This window comes from Elephas maximus, chromosome 15, assembly GCF_024166365.1.
Source record: "Elephas maximus indicus isolate mEleMax1 chromosome 15, mEleMax1 primary haplotype, whole genome shotgun sequence".
In the NCBI taxonomy this organism is placed as follows: Eukaryota; Metazoa; Chordata; class Mammalia; order Proboscidea; family Elephantidae; genus Elephas; species Elephas maximus.
Window position 1 is genome coordinate 19,106,632 of NC_064833.1, and position 17,210 is coordinate 19,123,841.

At 38.7% G+C, this 17,210-nt stretch overlaps 1 protein-coding gene across 1 annotated transcript in view; it reads right to left on the reverse strand.

Moving 5' to 3' along the window:
- FAM91A1 (family with sequence similarity 91 member A1) overlaps positions 1 to 17,210 on the reverse strand; it is a 39,360-nt gene that overhangs the window by 18,774 nt on the left and 3,376 nt on the right. The window contains exons 2-9 of the mRNA XM_049853804.1: positions 8,096 to 8,180; positions 7,047 to 7,198; positions 5,325 to 5,382; positions 4,561 to 4,628; positions 3,901 to 4,014; positions 2,387 to 2,477; positions 1,751 to 1,813; positions 849 to 955 (exon numbers count right to left, since the gene is read on the reverse strand). Coding sequence (XP_049709761.1) covers positions 849 to 955; positions 1,751 to 1,813; positions 2,387 to 2,477; positions 3,901 to 4,014; positions 4,561 to 4,628; positions 5,325 to 5,382; positions 7,047 to 7,198; positions 8,096 to 8,180 — 738 coding nt within the window. The remainder of the gene's footprint in view (positions 1 to 848; positions 956 to 1,750; positions 1,814 to 2,386; positions 2,478 to 3,900; positions 4,015 to 4,560; positions 4,629 to 5,324; positions 5,383 to 7,046; positions 7,199 to 8,095; positions 8,181 to 17,210) is intronic.

Genomic DNA, 17,210 nt, shown 5'->3' on the forward strand with positions numbered 1-17,210 from the left:
TCTTAGAATTATCAGCATATTACACAGCTGTAACAGATATAAATTTAATACCAATTAACATAATTTTAAATAATTGAAAGATTAAGTACATTTTGAATTCAGAAATTTTTTCTTTCTATATCTCAATAGTGCTAATTCTGGTAATGACCATAACATTCCTTACTCTTCAATTCTGACTCATTTAAAATAAGAAAATTCCTAGATAGATCAATGTAGTCTATAATCCTTTTATCATAAGATCAAAAAAAACCCGTTGCTGTTAAGTTAATTCCGACTAATAGCGACTATAGGACAGAGCAGAACTGCCCACAGCATTTCCAAGGAGCAGCTGGTAGATCTGAACTGCCAACATTCTGGTTAGCAGCCATAGCTCTTAACCACTGCACCACAAGGGCTCCATAAAGAGTCATATGAAAAGTTACTTAACCATATCATAAGCAATTAACTTTAAAAAACTTTCACACACCTATGCAGAAGTTAACTGAAGAATGGTGACATTGGAGTATACTAATGGTCTACCATCTGCTCATGTACAGAGTCTGAGAACAATTTCACTGTGTCATTAAATAATTTCACCTACTTTGTTGTTGTTCAGAGCCACAGAGTCTACTCTGGCTTACAGCGGCCCATACGGCAGAGTAGGACCTGCCCACAGGGCTTTCCTGGCTGTAACCTTTATGGGAGCAGATCACCAGGTCTTTCTCCTGTGGGTTCAAACCATCAATCTTTCGGCTAATGGCTGAGCGCTTAACCATTTACACCACCAGGGCTAGCCACTTACCTATGTTATATAAACAGAGTTTACAATTTTGAGATTAAATTCTTCCATAAGATGTCATCACACTTACCTCTGCAACATTAGTATGTTCATCAATTGAAACAAATATTTTATAGAGTAGAGTTTCAAAATAATCACCCTGCACTCGGTTCATCACGAAACCTTCAAGAGGAGGAACTAAAATAAATAAAGACTTTTCTCAGTGATGCAATTTTATAAAATGAGAACGCATAATCCAAATACCTATTCAAAAAGAGAAACCTCTAGCTTATGAACTGAATTATGAAAAATCTCTACTTTGGGTTTATTTTATCCACTTCATAGCAAATTTTCTAAAACTGCCAACGTGAAGACCATAAACACCATGCCGGCACAGAGAGGGCACCGAGAGCAGAGCACACATCCTACAAAGAGCTATGGAGTTCACCATGGAACTCTGTAAGAGTTCACTGAGGCAGAGGAAATGCTGGAGAACGTGGACCTGGTAGAAAGGTAAGGGAACTGGGGCTTTTTCGGAATGGGAAAGCCTGCAAAAAATGTGCTTCTGATGCCTCACAGGCAGGAGGGGTAAAGGAGCAAAAACAAAAAAGCAAAAGGCCTATAAGAAAGAGCTGTATGCTATACAAAAGCCTGGGAGACAGAAAGCACTGGCTGTCTGATTTATCTTGGATTTCTATTATTTATAAAAGAGTGTGTACACCAAAATAACACAAAGATGAAAAGAAGGAATTCAAATAAAACCATCTCAGTGGTATTAAAATATAATGAAGAAATGTTTTTCTTTGAAATATGCTAATATCTAAATCTCTAGAACGATTTGTGTCTAATGAATTATGGTGATGTTCCTAAAACCCCCAAAGTTAAGACCATATACACCATACCTACACAAGAGGGCACTGATAGCAGAACACACATCCTACAAAAAGTCTGGAGACATTTTAAAAATGCTGAAAAATGTTAACATGTATGTACCTGCTATACAACTGTCATCTGATATTGGTACATCCAGATAAATGAATCCTTTGTTATACAAACCTAGAGAAGCAAAAGTATCTTGTGTTAGATGTAATACTTAAAATACTATTTAAAAAAAATTCTGATTTCTGGCTTTCTGTAAAAACTCTTACAACTGAATGCCATGTGAAGAAAAAAAAAGTAAAATAGAAGAGGAAAAGAATTACACTAAGGCTTTCAAGTTTCAGTTTCCTACATAAAATCTTTCTTACCATTCATTTGCATAAATTTCTAGCGTATGGGACTGAGTCATACAGGAAAACAATGAACTGAGGTCACATTTCAAATAATAACATGCCTTAAAACCAAACCAAACCCAGTGCCGTCGAGTCGATTCCAACTCATAGTGACCCTATAGTAGAGAGTAGAACTGCCCCATAAGGTTCCCAAGGAGCACCTGGTGGATTCAAACTGCCAACCTTTTGGCTAGCAGCCGAAGCACTTAACCACTACGCCACCAGGGTTTCCGAACATGCCTTAGGAAACAGTATTATCCATACCTAATTGATTAATTGATACATAATTGCTATTAATTACTGGTGGTTAAAAGCAAGTTTTTATGGTGACAAAAGATCATTTCTACTAACCACTTACTATGTACTACATTGTAATCTAGTGATCCAGAGAGCTGAGGGCCTGAATCGATGATCTTATCAACAGCGCATTTCTCAGGCAAAGTGCATATCTAAGAAAAGCAAAAAACTTTCAGTTATGGTCTGTCCAAATTAATTTATTCGTAAGTCTCCTGAACCCTATTCACGTTTAAACCAATGATTATACGTAATTACTCAAATGAACTACACATTAAAAAAGAAGTTGCTGTCGATTCCAACTCGCGGCGACTCCTCATGCTGCAGAGTAGAACTGCTCCACAGGGTTTTTTGGGCTGCGGTCTTTACGGAGGCAGATCGTCTGTGGGAGGGCTCCAGCCACCACCCTGAGATCAGCAGTTAGGGAGCGCCAACTACCCAGGCACCTGACTACATGTGACTTTCATTTATCACTCTAGAATTCAAACAACACCCCCCCCCAAAAATGCATATTACCATCAATTAAGGTGCCCAAGTAAGTTAACGACAGAATGTAGAGACCCAAGGAGCTTAAGTACCAAGGTTTACTCGTAAGTAATAAGTGTTTACTGATAAATCCCGACAGTTACCCTTTTCTCAAAGTGCAATCAGGCTCATCTGCTGATTCTGAGTCTCTCAAATCAGCACTTTATTCAAACTCCACATTATTACTTTCAGTAACAGGAAGTTCAGTATCTTATGACACCATTTGGCAGCTGTTAGGAAGTACTTATGCTGAAGCAAAATCTGTTTTCCAAGCACTCCACCAGCTGGATTTAATTTGTCCTCTGGAGAACAAAATGCAGACTAAAAAAAGCCCACATGCTCACATACGTTCCTTCAGCTTCACGCAGATATGACATGGTCCCTAGACCCCTCACCACTCTACCCTCCCCTCTAAATCATCATCCCTTCTAAACGTATGAAGCTTATATCTAATGTCACCTGACCATCAGGAATACCATTTCCCTTGATCTTGACACTATCATCCTATCAAAGCACCTGCTACTTCAATATAGCAGTTTAACCCATCAAGGCAAACTACCTGGGTTCAAAGCCCGGGTCTTTACTATTATTTCAACAGTAACTTAACCCCTCCATGCTTACTTTCCTCACATGTGAAATGGAGGTACAAATAGCGAATATCACGTACCTCTGAGGTGGTTCTGAGAATTAAATGAAACAATATAAAAGCACTTGGAATAATGCCTGGCACTTCTGGCCCACAGCAAGTGCTCAAAAACCGTTAGCCAATATTACTGCTGTTGTTAGTGGCTGCGGCATCAGCTTCCATCTAATAAACAACCCTAAATCACTGTCACGTGAACCCAGGCCAAGTCCCTCTCACTGTTAAAGCTAATCTTGGAAACCCATCAATATTCTAGCCTAATAAGATCATTTTAAGTTGTGGATTTAAGTTTAATTTTTCTTCAGGAAAACCAAATAGTGGTGGTTGTTTTTTTTTTAAGTTATAGAATTATAATTAAAAATTATAAAATAAATTTAAAAACAAAAAGATGAACTTTAAAAAATATATACCTTTATGTCATCTTCTGTGATATAACCAGCCTGTACCACCCACCACGCCTCTATGGTAATCTCCACTGGCTTTACCGGTAGAAGATCACGAGCTGTTTTCCTTCTGAAAAATTTCTGCAACGGTACAAACCATGTGAGATAAAACCTTTTAATCTGCAGTCAACCTAAAATTACCACTTTCTTCTTTTATCCATTACATAATGAGAACGTTTCTAACAGGCTAAATACCTTTTTTAAACTCTCATGTTTTACAATCTTAAATATTCTAGATACATTGAATGGAGAAAGTCATTAATTCTTAAATTATTTCAAAACATTAATCGACCCTAAATCCAGAAAATCAAATGAAACTGGGAGGTAAAAAATGCATTTGGAACATGTATACTTTCTGTACTTATTTTATCAATTAAGCAAAACCCAGGAGTCAAACGAACAAGTAAAAGAATAAAGACCAGCAGAGTAAAACTAATTTTTAAATATAAACTCAACATATATGCCTTAAATATTGTTTAATTCAATAATCACTTAAGCTATAACCTAGAGAATACTGAGCAGTTATTTTTGTATTTATGTTTCTGTATTAAGCATATCTTATCAAAGAAAGAACTCATTATGTCTCCTATTAAAAGAAGCGGGGAAAGGGGGAAACTATGGACTTACTTTTGACGATCTACACTGATTCATGAGATCGATGTACTGGTTTCTTCCTATGCCAAGAAGCCTCAGGCCTGAAAGAAAGAGCCTTTTCTTAAAGAACACTTAACATGTCTTGAAATGTCAATACACTCGCAAACCTTTCAGGAAAAACTTTCAGTTTTTATTTATCTTTTCCCGGTCAATCAGTATCATATTAAAGGAATTCTTCAAATAAAGTACAAAAGAAAGCTAAACTTTTGGGAGAGATGAATGCAAACTCTGACATTTTTGACAATGCTTAGTAAGAAAAAGTTTCAAAAGCAGAAGTCCTTCCAGTTTCAAGAAGTCAGAGTGTATTCTCAGCAAGTTTCCTCTTATACAACAGAACTACGCCACATCTCAAATATGTGCTTCATTAGAACAAACATAACACACCAGCAGATTCTGTTAGTAAAAACTCAGCTGTGTGTCACGCTGCAAACATACTGCGCGCAGGTTTTCTTCCCTCATCTGCTATCCGGCACAGCCAAGCATCGGAAAAAACATCATTCTCTAGAAATACATATATGAGTTCCATTTTTCTGATTATACTACTCCACAATATTCCTCTCTTAGACGTTTAAATTAAACCTACACTTGGCTTGTACCACATGATAAAACTCCCACCGATAATCTCACTTGCTGTTCTCACCTTCCCAAAGTGTTGCAGGTTAAGAACACATTAAGACACTAACAGACAAGTGCACAAAGACACACCAAACACGACCTCCTTCATCACAAATACTTACAATCAGCAGCAGTAAAATTGGGCAATGAATCGTAACTTTTCTCACTATTCATAATGTCCTTTAAAAAGAAAAAAACAAGTTAAAAATTTGTAAACGTAAAATCTCCTTTGATAAAAGCACACATAGTATAAGCATATATTGCTACAGCCAAACAGAAAAACAACAATTACTACATGAAGCACTAAGATCACGGTTTGTCAACCTGAAGCACACATGCCACAGTGTGGCATTTACCACATGGTCCCAACCTAGTAATTAAAGGTCAGACTTTCAGGTCTGGGTTTCTCAAAGCACTGTGGATGCCCCAGACAGTTGCCCTGTAACCTCTGCCCTGCGGGGCCTATGCAAGGAATACCTCTATTAGACCTCAGGTTCCAGCATCTCCACACTTCACACCTGATCCTAGACTCCTACCCCGACAGAAGGCCAAACAACGTGTCCACAGCTCCACCCACGTGCTACTAGCAAAGATCTTAACTACTTATTGCTCTTTGCTCCTACAGGTACCAATCAGCAAGAGTTAAATTCAGGGTACAGTTTCTTTCAACTCCAATCTGTTTCTCCAATAATAAACCAACTAACTGCTTACTGTGGGGATGAGACCCATTTTCAGCCTAGGAGCTCTACAAAAGGGTATGAGAATGGAAACCAGAGAGCAACAAGCACATGGATTTAATTGAAAGGTGGTAAACAGGGCAAAATTTTCCGATCTCCCCCCAAGCCTGTGGACAACATCTGAAAAATTATAAGATAGCAACAACTATTCTATTTACCAATTAGCTGTCACCTACAATATGCTGCCCAGTTCTAGGGAAAAGAGACCGACAGAAACCTGGGCTGTCAGGCCTCAGACTTTACTCTGGGATTTTCTCAAAAATAGGAAAACATGAAACATGGGGCTGTAGATGTACCTGTGAGGAAGGGGTTTAAGGAAATAGGAAAAGGGAACTCGAAGCAAAGGGAGCCAGACCATAAAGGCAGCCCACCTAGTTACCCTCACTGTTACTGCAGGTTCCCACCCTCTTTTAGTTCTAGCCTTCTCTCTGCCCTTAATGTGACTAGTGAACCAAAGCAGTAGTGCTTAAACATAATTAAGTAGTACATGAATACTAGATAAATACTGTCAATCTTCACATAAAGCTCATTTAAAAATAATATATATAACTGATATTCATGGTTATTAACAGAGGCCTAAAAACTGCTTTTGGAAAAAGGTAACATCTGAAGTTAAAAATTGCAGAAAGAGATGAGCAGGCAGGACAACTAACACATTTCTCTTTTTCTGTCTGGTCTACATCATCATTTGTTCTTTCTACCGTTAGTAAATACTTAAATACATTAAGTTTCTCTGAGTTGAATGTCCAATTCGCTCACATTTCTATCTTTAATCATGTATTAAAAGTAGTAAATTTCATATAACCTCTGCTAACATAAATGACTGATTAATGCTAAAAAAATACAATAGCACAAAAAGTCAAAAACAGGGTCAAGAACACAGAAAATAAATAGGTACCTTTCCAATGTGAAAACACTGATAATGACAACTACTTTGTTCAGGTGTGGCTAACAGGGTTAACTCTAACCAACAGTCCCTTTTACACTATGAGCGCAGAAGCCATGTCTGCTGTGTTTCAGCACTACAGAGCTGGTCATCGTCTGCAAAGTGCCCCTGACACGCAGCCCCAGCCCCTTCCTAATGGTTCAGTTCTACTGCCCACTCACCTCCATAATCCCAGCATAATATGAAAATGGTGTTATCCTCAGGCCCTTTACCATTATATCTGATAAATGGTAAGGGTATAGCATGAGATGATCTCGGCTGTACTTCAGCAGTTCTTCATAGTATTTGCGTTCATCTTTCTTGACATGCTTAACTAGGGAAAACAAGAAATTGTCTAGTTTGTTTTCTTCCAGATTTCTTACAGTTACATATCAGTTATAAATGTAAAAGGACATATATTACAGGCCAACATTAAATAAAAAGAAAAGTGTATAAGTTGGAAAAGAACAAATAAAATATTATAAGTTGGAACAAAAAAACAATTATACTGCAAGAAACAGACTTCAGAGTAAGTAAGTAGAATGCATAAAGGAAAGGTAAGTAGAGAAACAATTCTTACCAAATCAGAAAGGAAGCGTGGAACCAGAAGCATGCCCCCGAAAAAGGTGCAAGGCAGAGGCTGCGACGCCCCAGGCCCCTCCCTACACAGCACTGCTTTCCAAGGCAGCCAAACTGAATGTGTTTTCAATGGAGTCAAGTCCACTTTTTAGAAACATTCTGTGTTTTTTTCTTATGTTTTTTAAATGTAAAAAGCCTTCGGACTTCCATGGAATACATTTAAACAGACAAAGTAACTCTGATATATTAGGCTTAAAGTTAGAGTGATACATGGAGGGGAAAGGCTAGCAGGTCAATAGGCTAATCAAAGGAATCAGACAGAAATATAAAGCAAACATTTTTTAAAAAGGAGTATGTAGTCTTTTCAAAGGCTCTAGATAGAATAATTTCAGTACTAAACCTGTTGCTGTCGAGTCAATTCCGACTCATAGCAACCCTACAGAACAGAGAAGAACTGCTCCATAGAGTTTCCAAGGAGCACCTGGTGGATTTGAACTTCCGATCTTTTGATTACCAGCTGAACTCTTAACCACTACGCCACCAGGGTTTCAGTACTACAAAATATAAATTGAAAAAACAAGACAGATTTATGAAAATGATAAACCAGCAAGTCATTTCCATCTCAATGGAAAAAAAAAATGTCTTTACTTACCTAGGTTATTTCTGTATCGTAACTGATTGCGGATACTGTACAGGACAACTTGCTTTTCATATTCTCTCTGAGAATTTCCAAGACTCTAAAAAAAAAAAAAATTCAAATAGGCTTTAAATAGTTTCTAAACTAAACGATATTCCCTTTTTTTCCCATAAAATTTCAAAACCATGACCCCAACTTTAGCCTGACATCTCTAATTTCCAGAAATAAATTGATGTTGTTAGCTGTCATCAAGTCGGTTCCAACTCAGAGTGACCTTATGCGCAACAGAACAAGATACTGACTAGTCCTGTGCTATCCTCACAATCGTTGCTATGTTCGAGTCCACTGTTGCAGCCACTGTGTCGATCCATCTCGTTGAGGGTCTTCCTCTTTTACGTAGACCCTCTACTTTACCAAGCATGACGTCCTTCTCCAGGGACCGGTCCCTCCTAATAACATGACTAAAGTACATAAAGCGAAGTCTCACCATCCTCCCTTCCAAGGAGCATTCAGGCTGTACTTCTTCCAAGACAGATTTGTTCATTCTTCTGGCAGTTCATGGAATATTCAATATTCTTCGTCAATACCATAGGCACCAATTCTTCTTCAGTATCCCTTATTCGTTGTCCAGTTCTCACATGCCTATGAGGCAAATGAAAGTACCAAGGCTTCATTCAGATGCACCTAAGTCCTCAGACTAACACCTCTGCTTTAACACTTCAAAGAGGTCTATTGTAGCAGATATGCACAACATAACAAGTAATCTGACTTCTTGATTGCTGCTTCCAGGGGCATTAATTGTGGTTCAGGTAAGAGGAAATCACTGACCACTTCAATCTTTTCTCTGTTTATCATGCTGTTGCTTAGCAGTGCAGTTGTGAGAATTTTTATTGTCTTTATGTTGAGGTGTAATCCACACTGAAGGCTGTAGTCTTTCCTCTTCACTTTCAGCAAGCAAGGTTCTGTCGTTGGCATATCGCAAGTTGTTAATGAGTCTCCTCCAATCCTGATGCTGCATTATTCTTCATGTAGTCCAGCTTCTTGGATTATTTGCTCAGTATACGTGCCTGTCAGTTTGTTGTACTGTGGGGGCTTGTGTGTTGCTGTGATGCTGGAAGCTATGCCACCGGTATTCAGATACCACCAGGGTCACCCATGGAGGCCAGGTTTCAACTGAGCTTCCAGACTAAGACAGACTAGGAAGAAGGATCTGGCATTCTACTTCTGAAAAGTATTAGCCAGTGAAAACCTTATGAATAGCAGAGGAACACTGTCTGATATAGTGCTGGAAGATGAGCCCCCCAGGTTGGAAGACACTCAAAACATGACTGGGGAAGAGCTGCCTCCTCAAAGTGGAGTTCACCTTAATGACGTGGATGGAGTAAAGCTTTCGGGGCCTTCATTTGCTGATGTGGCACGACTCAAAATGAGAAAAAACAGCTGCAAACATCCATTAATAGTCAGAACCTGGAATGTACAAAGTATGAATCTAGGAAAATTGGAAATTGTCAAAAATGAAATGGAATGCATAAACATCGATATCCTAGGCATTAGTGAGCTGAAATGGACTGGTATTGGCCATTTTGAATCAGACAATGATATAGTCTACTATGCTGGGAATGACAACTTGAAGAGGAATGGTGTCGCATTCATCGTCAAAAAGAATATTTCAAGATCTATCCTGAAGTACAATGCTGTCAGTGATAGGATAATATCCATACGCCTACAAGGAAGACCAGTTAATAAGACTATTATTCAAATTTACGCACCAACCACTAGGGCCAAAGATGAAGAAATAGAAGATTCTTATCAGCTGCTGCAGTCTGAAATTGATCAAAGATGCAATCAAGATGCATTGACAATTACTGGCGATTGGAATGCAAAAGTTGGAAACAAAGAAGGATCAGTAGTTGGAAAATACGACCTTGGTGACAGCAACAACGCCGGAGGTCAAATGATAGAATTTTTCAAGACCAACGACGTCTTCATTGCAAATACCTTCTTTCACCAACATAAACGGCGACTATACACATTTTTTTTTTTTTATACACATGGACCTGGCCAGGCGGAACACAGAGAAATCAAATTGACTACATCTGTGGAAAGAGACAATGGAAAAGCTCAACATCATCAGTCAGAACAAGTCCAGGGGCCGACTGTGGAACAGGCCATCAATTGCTCATATGCAAGTTCAAGTTGAAACTGAAGAAAATCAGAGCAAGTCCAAGAAAGCCAAAATATGACCTTGAGTATATCCCACCTGAATTTAGAGACCATCTGAAGAACAGATTTGATGCACTGAACACCAGTGACCGAAGACCAGAGGAGTTGTGGCATGATATCAAGGACATCATACATGAAGAAAGCAAGAGGTCATTGAAAAGACATGAAAGAAAGAAGACCAAGATGGATGTCAGAGGAGACTCTGAAACTTGCCCTCAAACGTCGTGCAGCTAAAGAAAAAGGAAGAATTGATGAAGTAAAAGAACTGAAGATTTCAAAGGGCATCTTGAGAAGACAAAGCATTATAATGACATGTGCAAAGAGCTGGAGATGGAAAACCAAAAGGGAAGAACACGCTCGGCGTTCCTTGAGCTGAAAGAACTGAAGAAAAAATTAAAGCCTCGAGTTGCAATAGTGAAGGATTTTATGGGGAAAATATTAAATGACACAGGAAACCATCAAAAGAAGATGGAAGGAATACAAAGAGTCATTATACCAAAAAGAATTAGTCAATGTTCAACCATTTCAAGAGGTGGCATATGATCAGGAACCGATGGTACTGAAGGAAGAAGTCCAAGCTGCTCTGAAGGCACTGGCAAAAACAAGGCTCCAGGAATTGATGGAATATCAATTGAGATGTTTCAACAAACAGATGCAGCGCTGGAGGTGCTCACTCGTCTATGCCAAGAAATATGGAAGACAGCTTCCTGGCCAACTGACTGGAAGAGATCCATATTTATGCCTATTCCCAAGAAAGGTGATCCAACTGAATGTGGAAATTATAAAACAATATCATTAATATCACATGCAAGCAAAATTTTGCTGAAGATCATTCAAAAACGGCTGCAGCAGTATATCGACAGGGAACGGCCAGAAATTCAGGCAGGTTTCAGAAGAGGACGTGGAACCAGGGATATCATCACTGATGTCAGATGGATGCTGGCTGAAAGCAGAGAATACCAGAAGGATGTTTACCTGTGTTTTATTGACTATGCAAAGGCATTCGACTGTGTGGATCATAATAAATTATGGATAACATTGCGAAGAATGGGAATTCCAGAACACTTAATTGTGCTCATGAGAAACCTTTACATAGATCAAGAGGCAGTTGCTCGGACAGAACAAGGAAATACCAATTGGTTTAAAGTCATGAAAGGTGTGCATCAGGGTTGTATTCTTTCACCATTACCTATTCAATCTGTATGCTCAGCAAATAATCCGAGAAGCAGGACTGTATGAGGAAGAACAGAGCATCAGGATTGGAGAAAGATTCATTAACAACCTACATTACGCAGATGACACAACCTTGCTTGCTGAAGGTGAAGAAGACTTGAAGCACTTACTAAGGAAGATCAAAGATCACAGCCTTCAGTATGGATTACACCTCAACATAAAGAAAACAAAAATCCTCACAACCGCACCAATGAGCAACATCATGATAAACGGAGAAAAGACTGAAGTTGTCAAGGATTTCATTTTACTTGGATCCACAATCAACAGCCATGGAAGCAGCAGTCAAGAAATCAAAAGACGCACTGCATTGTGTAAATCTGCTGCAAAGGACCTCTTCAAAGTGTTGAAAAGCAAAGGTGTCACCTTGAAGACTAAGGTGCGCCTGACCCAAGCCACGGTATTTTCAATCGCATCATATGCATGTGAAAGTTCAGCAATGAATAAGGAAGCCTGAAGAACTGACACCTTTGAATTGTGATGCTGGCGAAGAATATCAAATATACCATGGGCTCCCAAAAGAACGAACAAGTCTGTCTTAGAAGAGGTACAGCCAGGATGCTCCTTAGAGGCAAGAATGGCAAGACTGCATCTTATATACTTTGGACATGTTGTCAGGAGGGATCAGTCCCTGGAGAAAGACATCATGCTTGGCAGAGTACAGGGTCAGCAGAAAAGAGGAAGACCCTCAACGAGGTGGATTGACAGAGTGGCTGCAATGATGAACTCAAGCGTAACGATTTTAAGGATGGCTCAGGACCGGGCAGTGTTTCATTCTGTTGCGCATGGCGTCGCTATGAGTCGGAATCGACTCGACGGCACCTAACAACAACAACATACAGATTGAATATGCATGCTGAAAGGATACAATCCTGATATACACCTTTCTGGATTTTAAACCATGCAGCATTCCCTTGTTATGTTTGAATGACTGCCTCTTGGTCTATGTACAGGTTCTGCATGAGCACAACTAAGTGTTCTGGATTTCCCATTCTTCATATTATCCATAATTTGTTATCACCCACTCAGCAGAATATCTTTGCATAGTCAATAAAACACAGGTGAACATCTATCTGGTATTTTCTGCTTTCAGCCAAGATCCATCTGACACCAGCAATGATATCCCTCATTCCATGTCCTCTTCTGAATCAGCCTGAATCTGGCAGTTCCCTGTCAATTTACTACTGCATCCATTTTTTGAATTATCTTCAGCAAAATTTTACATGTGTCTGATTTTAGTGATATTGTTCAATAATTTTCACATTCTGTTGGGTCATCTTTCTTTGGAATAGGCATAAATATGGATCTCTTCCAGTAAGCTGTCTTCCAAATTTCTTGGCATAGATGAGTAAGTGCTCCCAACATGGCATCCATTTCTTGAAACATCTCAATTGGTATTCCACCAATTCCTGGAGCCTTGTTTTTCACCAAAGCCTTCAGTGTGGTTTGGACTTCTTCCTTCAAGTGCGGCTTGATCTTCTTGATCATATGCAACCTCCTGAAATGGTTGAACACTGACCAATTCTCTGTGTATTCCTTTCCTCTTCTTTTGGTGCTTCCTGAGTCTTTCAATATTTTGCCCATAGAATCCTTCAAAATAGCAACTCAAGGCTTGAATTTTTCTTCGGTTCTTTCAGCTTGAGAAATGCTGAGCATATTCTTCCCTTTTGGTTTTCTAACTCCAGGTCTTTGCATATTTCATTATAATACTTTACTCTGTCTTCTCAAGCTGCCCTTTGAAATCTTCTGTTCAGTTCTAACTTCATCATTTCTTCCATTTGCTTTAACTACTCTATGTTCAAGAGCAAGTTTCAGAGTCTCTTGTGACAACCATTTTGGTCTTCTTCTTCTTCCTTGCCTTTTTAATGACTTTTCGCTTTCTTCACATATGATGTCATTGATGTCATCCCACAACTCGTCCGGTCTTTGGTCATTAGTGCTCAATGGGCCAAATCTATTCTTGAGATGGTCTCTAAATTCATGTGGGACGTACTCATGGTTGTACTTTGGCTCTTGTGAGCTTGCTTTCGTTTTCTTCAGATTAAACTTGAACTTGCATATGAGCAATTGATGGTCTGTTCCACAGTCGGCCCCTGGCCTTGTTCTGACTGCTGATGTTGAGCTTCTCCATCATCTCTTTCCAGATATGTAGTCGATTTGATTCCTGTGTATTTCATACAGCAAGGTCCATATGTATAGTCACAGTTTATGTTGTTGAAAAAAGGTATTTCCAATGAATAGGTCATTGGTCTTGCAAAATTCTATCATGCAATCTGCAGCTATCACCAGGCTGTATTTTCCAACTACCAATCCTTCTTTTTTTCCAACTTTCACATTCCAAACACCAGTAATTATCAATGTATCTTGGTTGCCAGTTTGATCAATTTCAGACTGCAGAACATGGTAAAAATCTTCAACTTCCTCATCTTTTTTTTTTTTGGCATTAGTGGTTGGTGTGTAAATTTGAATAATAAGTTGTATTTATCGGTCTTCCTTGTAGGTGCATGGATATTATCCTATCACTGATAGCATTGTACTTCAGGATACATCTTGAAATGTTCTTTTTGACAATGAACGCAATGCCATTCCTCTTCAATTTGTTATTCCCAGCACAGTAGACCATAGGATTGTCTGACTGAAAATGGCCAATACCAGTCCATTTCATCTCACTAATGCCTAGCATATCGATCATCAAGTGTTTCATTTCATTTTTGATGGCTTCCAAATTTTCCTAGATTCATACTTCGTACATTCCACATTTCAATTAGGAATGGATGTTTGGAGCTGTTTCTTCTCATTTTGAGTCATGTCATATCAGCAAATGAAGGTCCCGAAAACCTGACTCCACCCACATCATTAAGGTCGGCTCTACTTTGACAAGCCAGCTCTTCTCCAGTTGTATTTTGAGTGCCTTCTAACCTGAGGGGCTCATCTTGTGGCACTATATCAGACACTGTTCCTCTGCTATTCATAAGGTTTCACCTGCCAATTTTCTCAGAAGTTGATCACCAGTTCCTTCTAGTCTTAGTCTGAAAGCTCTGCTGAAACTTGTCCACCATGAGTGATACTGTTGGCATTTGCAAACTGGTGACACAGCTTCCAATATTACAGCAACACACAAGCCACCACCACAATATAACAAACTGACAGACGAGTGTGTTCATTTTCAGTATGCCTTTTTAAAAGATTTACTAAAATTATCTAAAATATTTAATATCAAATAAAAGAGCAACTGAGAGACAGCTTCACTTAAGTTAACAAAAAACTTTAAGTCTTACTTACAAAGATTTCTTTTCTGACTACCCCCAATTCGTGTGTGTTGAATAAATGGATGAATAGATGGCTTCTTGCCGCTCCATTTATTTAAGAAAGGCAACTAGAAGCAGGTGGCTGTTTCTAATAATCATGCCTAGCTGAGAGCTATGATTATTGAAGATTAAAATTTCTGAAGAATGTACATTTTAAATGTACCTCTAAATCATAAGATCACTTCTTCAAAGTAATATCTCTTTATGGCCTCAAACACCATTAGAAAATATGTAGACAATTTTAGATTTCTGATGTATTTTTTAAGAAGTAAAAACTTTCTAGCTTTGTATTTAGTGGTTTAAGTGCAAAGTTCTCAGGAAGTCAAAGAATCAGTAAGACTGCTTAATTATAGTCAACAGTATATTCAATACGTGATCATAAACTTAATTTAATAAAATATGACTGCCATCCACCTTCTAATTACTAGGTATATAGTCTTTCCAATGCACTATAAAATGAAATTAGACAGGAGAGTAATGACTGAAAGATCAGAGGATCAGTTCACTGTATTTCTTACTCAAAAGCTTTGGAAAACCAAGGCAAATGCCTAAACACATACCTTCACAAAACAGGACAGATAAAACACACATCTTAATAACTGCTACATAACAGGATCCAATGACGGGTAGCATTTGGGAAAAGGGGACTTCATGTGAGAAAAGTAGGTATTTTTCTTCCTGCATCCAGGTTAATAGTTTATCACAGGTTAAGGAGTCCCTGCGTGATACAAATGGTCAATGTGCTTGGCTGCTAACCAAAACGGTGGAGGTTTGAGTCCACCCAGAGGCACCTGGAAGAAAGGCCCGGTGATCTACTTCTGAAAAATCAGCCACTGAAAATCCTGCGGAGCACAGTTCTACTCTGACACACGTGGGGTCACCATGAGTCAGAACTGACTTGAAGGCAACAGGTTTTTGTTTTAAACCACAGGTTAAACCAGTACTTACGTGACTGCCAGAAGGCACACTGATATTATTTTTATCTGTTTTAACATTACAAGTAATTAGCAGCAGTTCACTGTAAAGATATGCATTCTACCATCCTCTACGTAGCAACAAAACCAGGGTCAGTATTAAATATATTTAGGGGATATTAGGCTTCTTGTAAAGCTTTAAAGGGTGTCTTCTAGATCTACTGCCAAATTAAAGTCTGTCTTAGGGAATATAAAGCACACATACATGCGCAATCACATAAGCACACGACTCTGCTAAAATCTTAGCACCTACCAAAATTGAGTTTCTGCTCTTCTGTTCCAAGATAAGGGAGCCCTGGTAGCGCAGTGGTTAAAGCACTTGACTGCTAACCAAAAGGTCAGCAATTCAAACCCATCAGCCACTCCACAGGAGAAAGAAGTGGCAGTCTGCTTCTGTAAAGATTTACAGCCCTGGAGATGATATGGGATAGTTCTACTCTATCAGGTCGCTAGGAGTCAGAACCAACTTGATGGCACTGGGTTTGGCTTGGCTTGGTTTCAAAATAAATCCCTTAATTTACCCCATTTTACAACCACTGTCTGCCTTTCAAATTCCATTCCTGGTAACTCAGGAATAAAAAGTACGAATCATGTCCCTAATACAAAATATAAGCCTCCATTACTTACAAGCATCATCGGATCACTTAATACCTATTAAATGCCTTTGTGTCAGGCATTAAGCAATGGCTGCTCCTGATGAATCAATACACGTGTGCACACGAATATCTAAAAGCTACGTTAAAAGCTGATTTTGTCCTTCACTAGCCAAGTCTGTAAAATCTAACTGCTTTCTTCACAGAGATTCTTTGGCCACCCTCCCACTCCCACACCAGTCTCCCACCATCCACACTGTAAAACACTGTTGCTACTATGGGACGTGACTGAGGAAAGGTCATTTTACTCTGAGACAATGCTGCCCTTGCAGAAATACTGACTGAGTCTGACGAATGAGGTTGGGCTGCCTATAAAAGGAACTAAAACAGATAAAAGGGTGATACAGGAATAAGGTACTGGTTATAAGACATCCAGAGTGCATCAGATTATGATAAAGGCACAAAGAATTTCTAAAGTCTTCACTCCTACAAACCCCAGCCCCAATATGTACTTAAAAAAATTTTTTTTAATAAAATGACATATTTTGGATTACACAGCACTTTACCATAAAATTTCCCTTAAAATAAAACAATTATGAATTGCTTTGGACAATGAATAGATGCTAATGGTGAACTATAGTAAAAATTCTGAAGTAATAGCCCTATCCACAACTTTAAGATTTTTTTTTAAGTCTAACATGGCCCATATCACATAAAAATATTTCATCTCATTCATATTAAAAAAAAATGTTGGTGTTCTTTCTATATATGTATTTTTTAAATCTGAATCACCTCCCCCCAG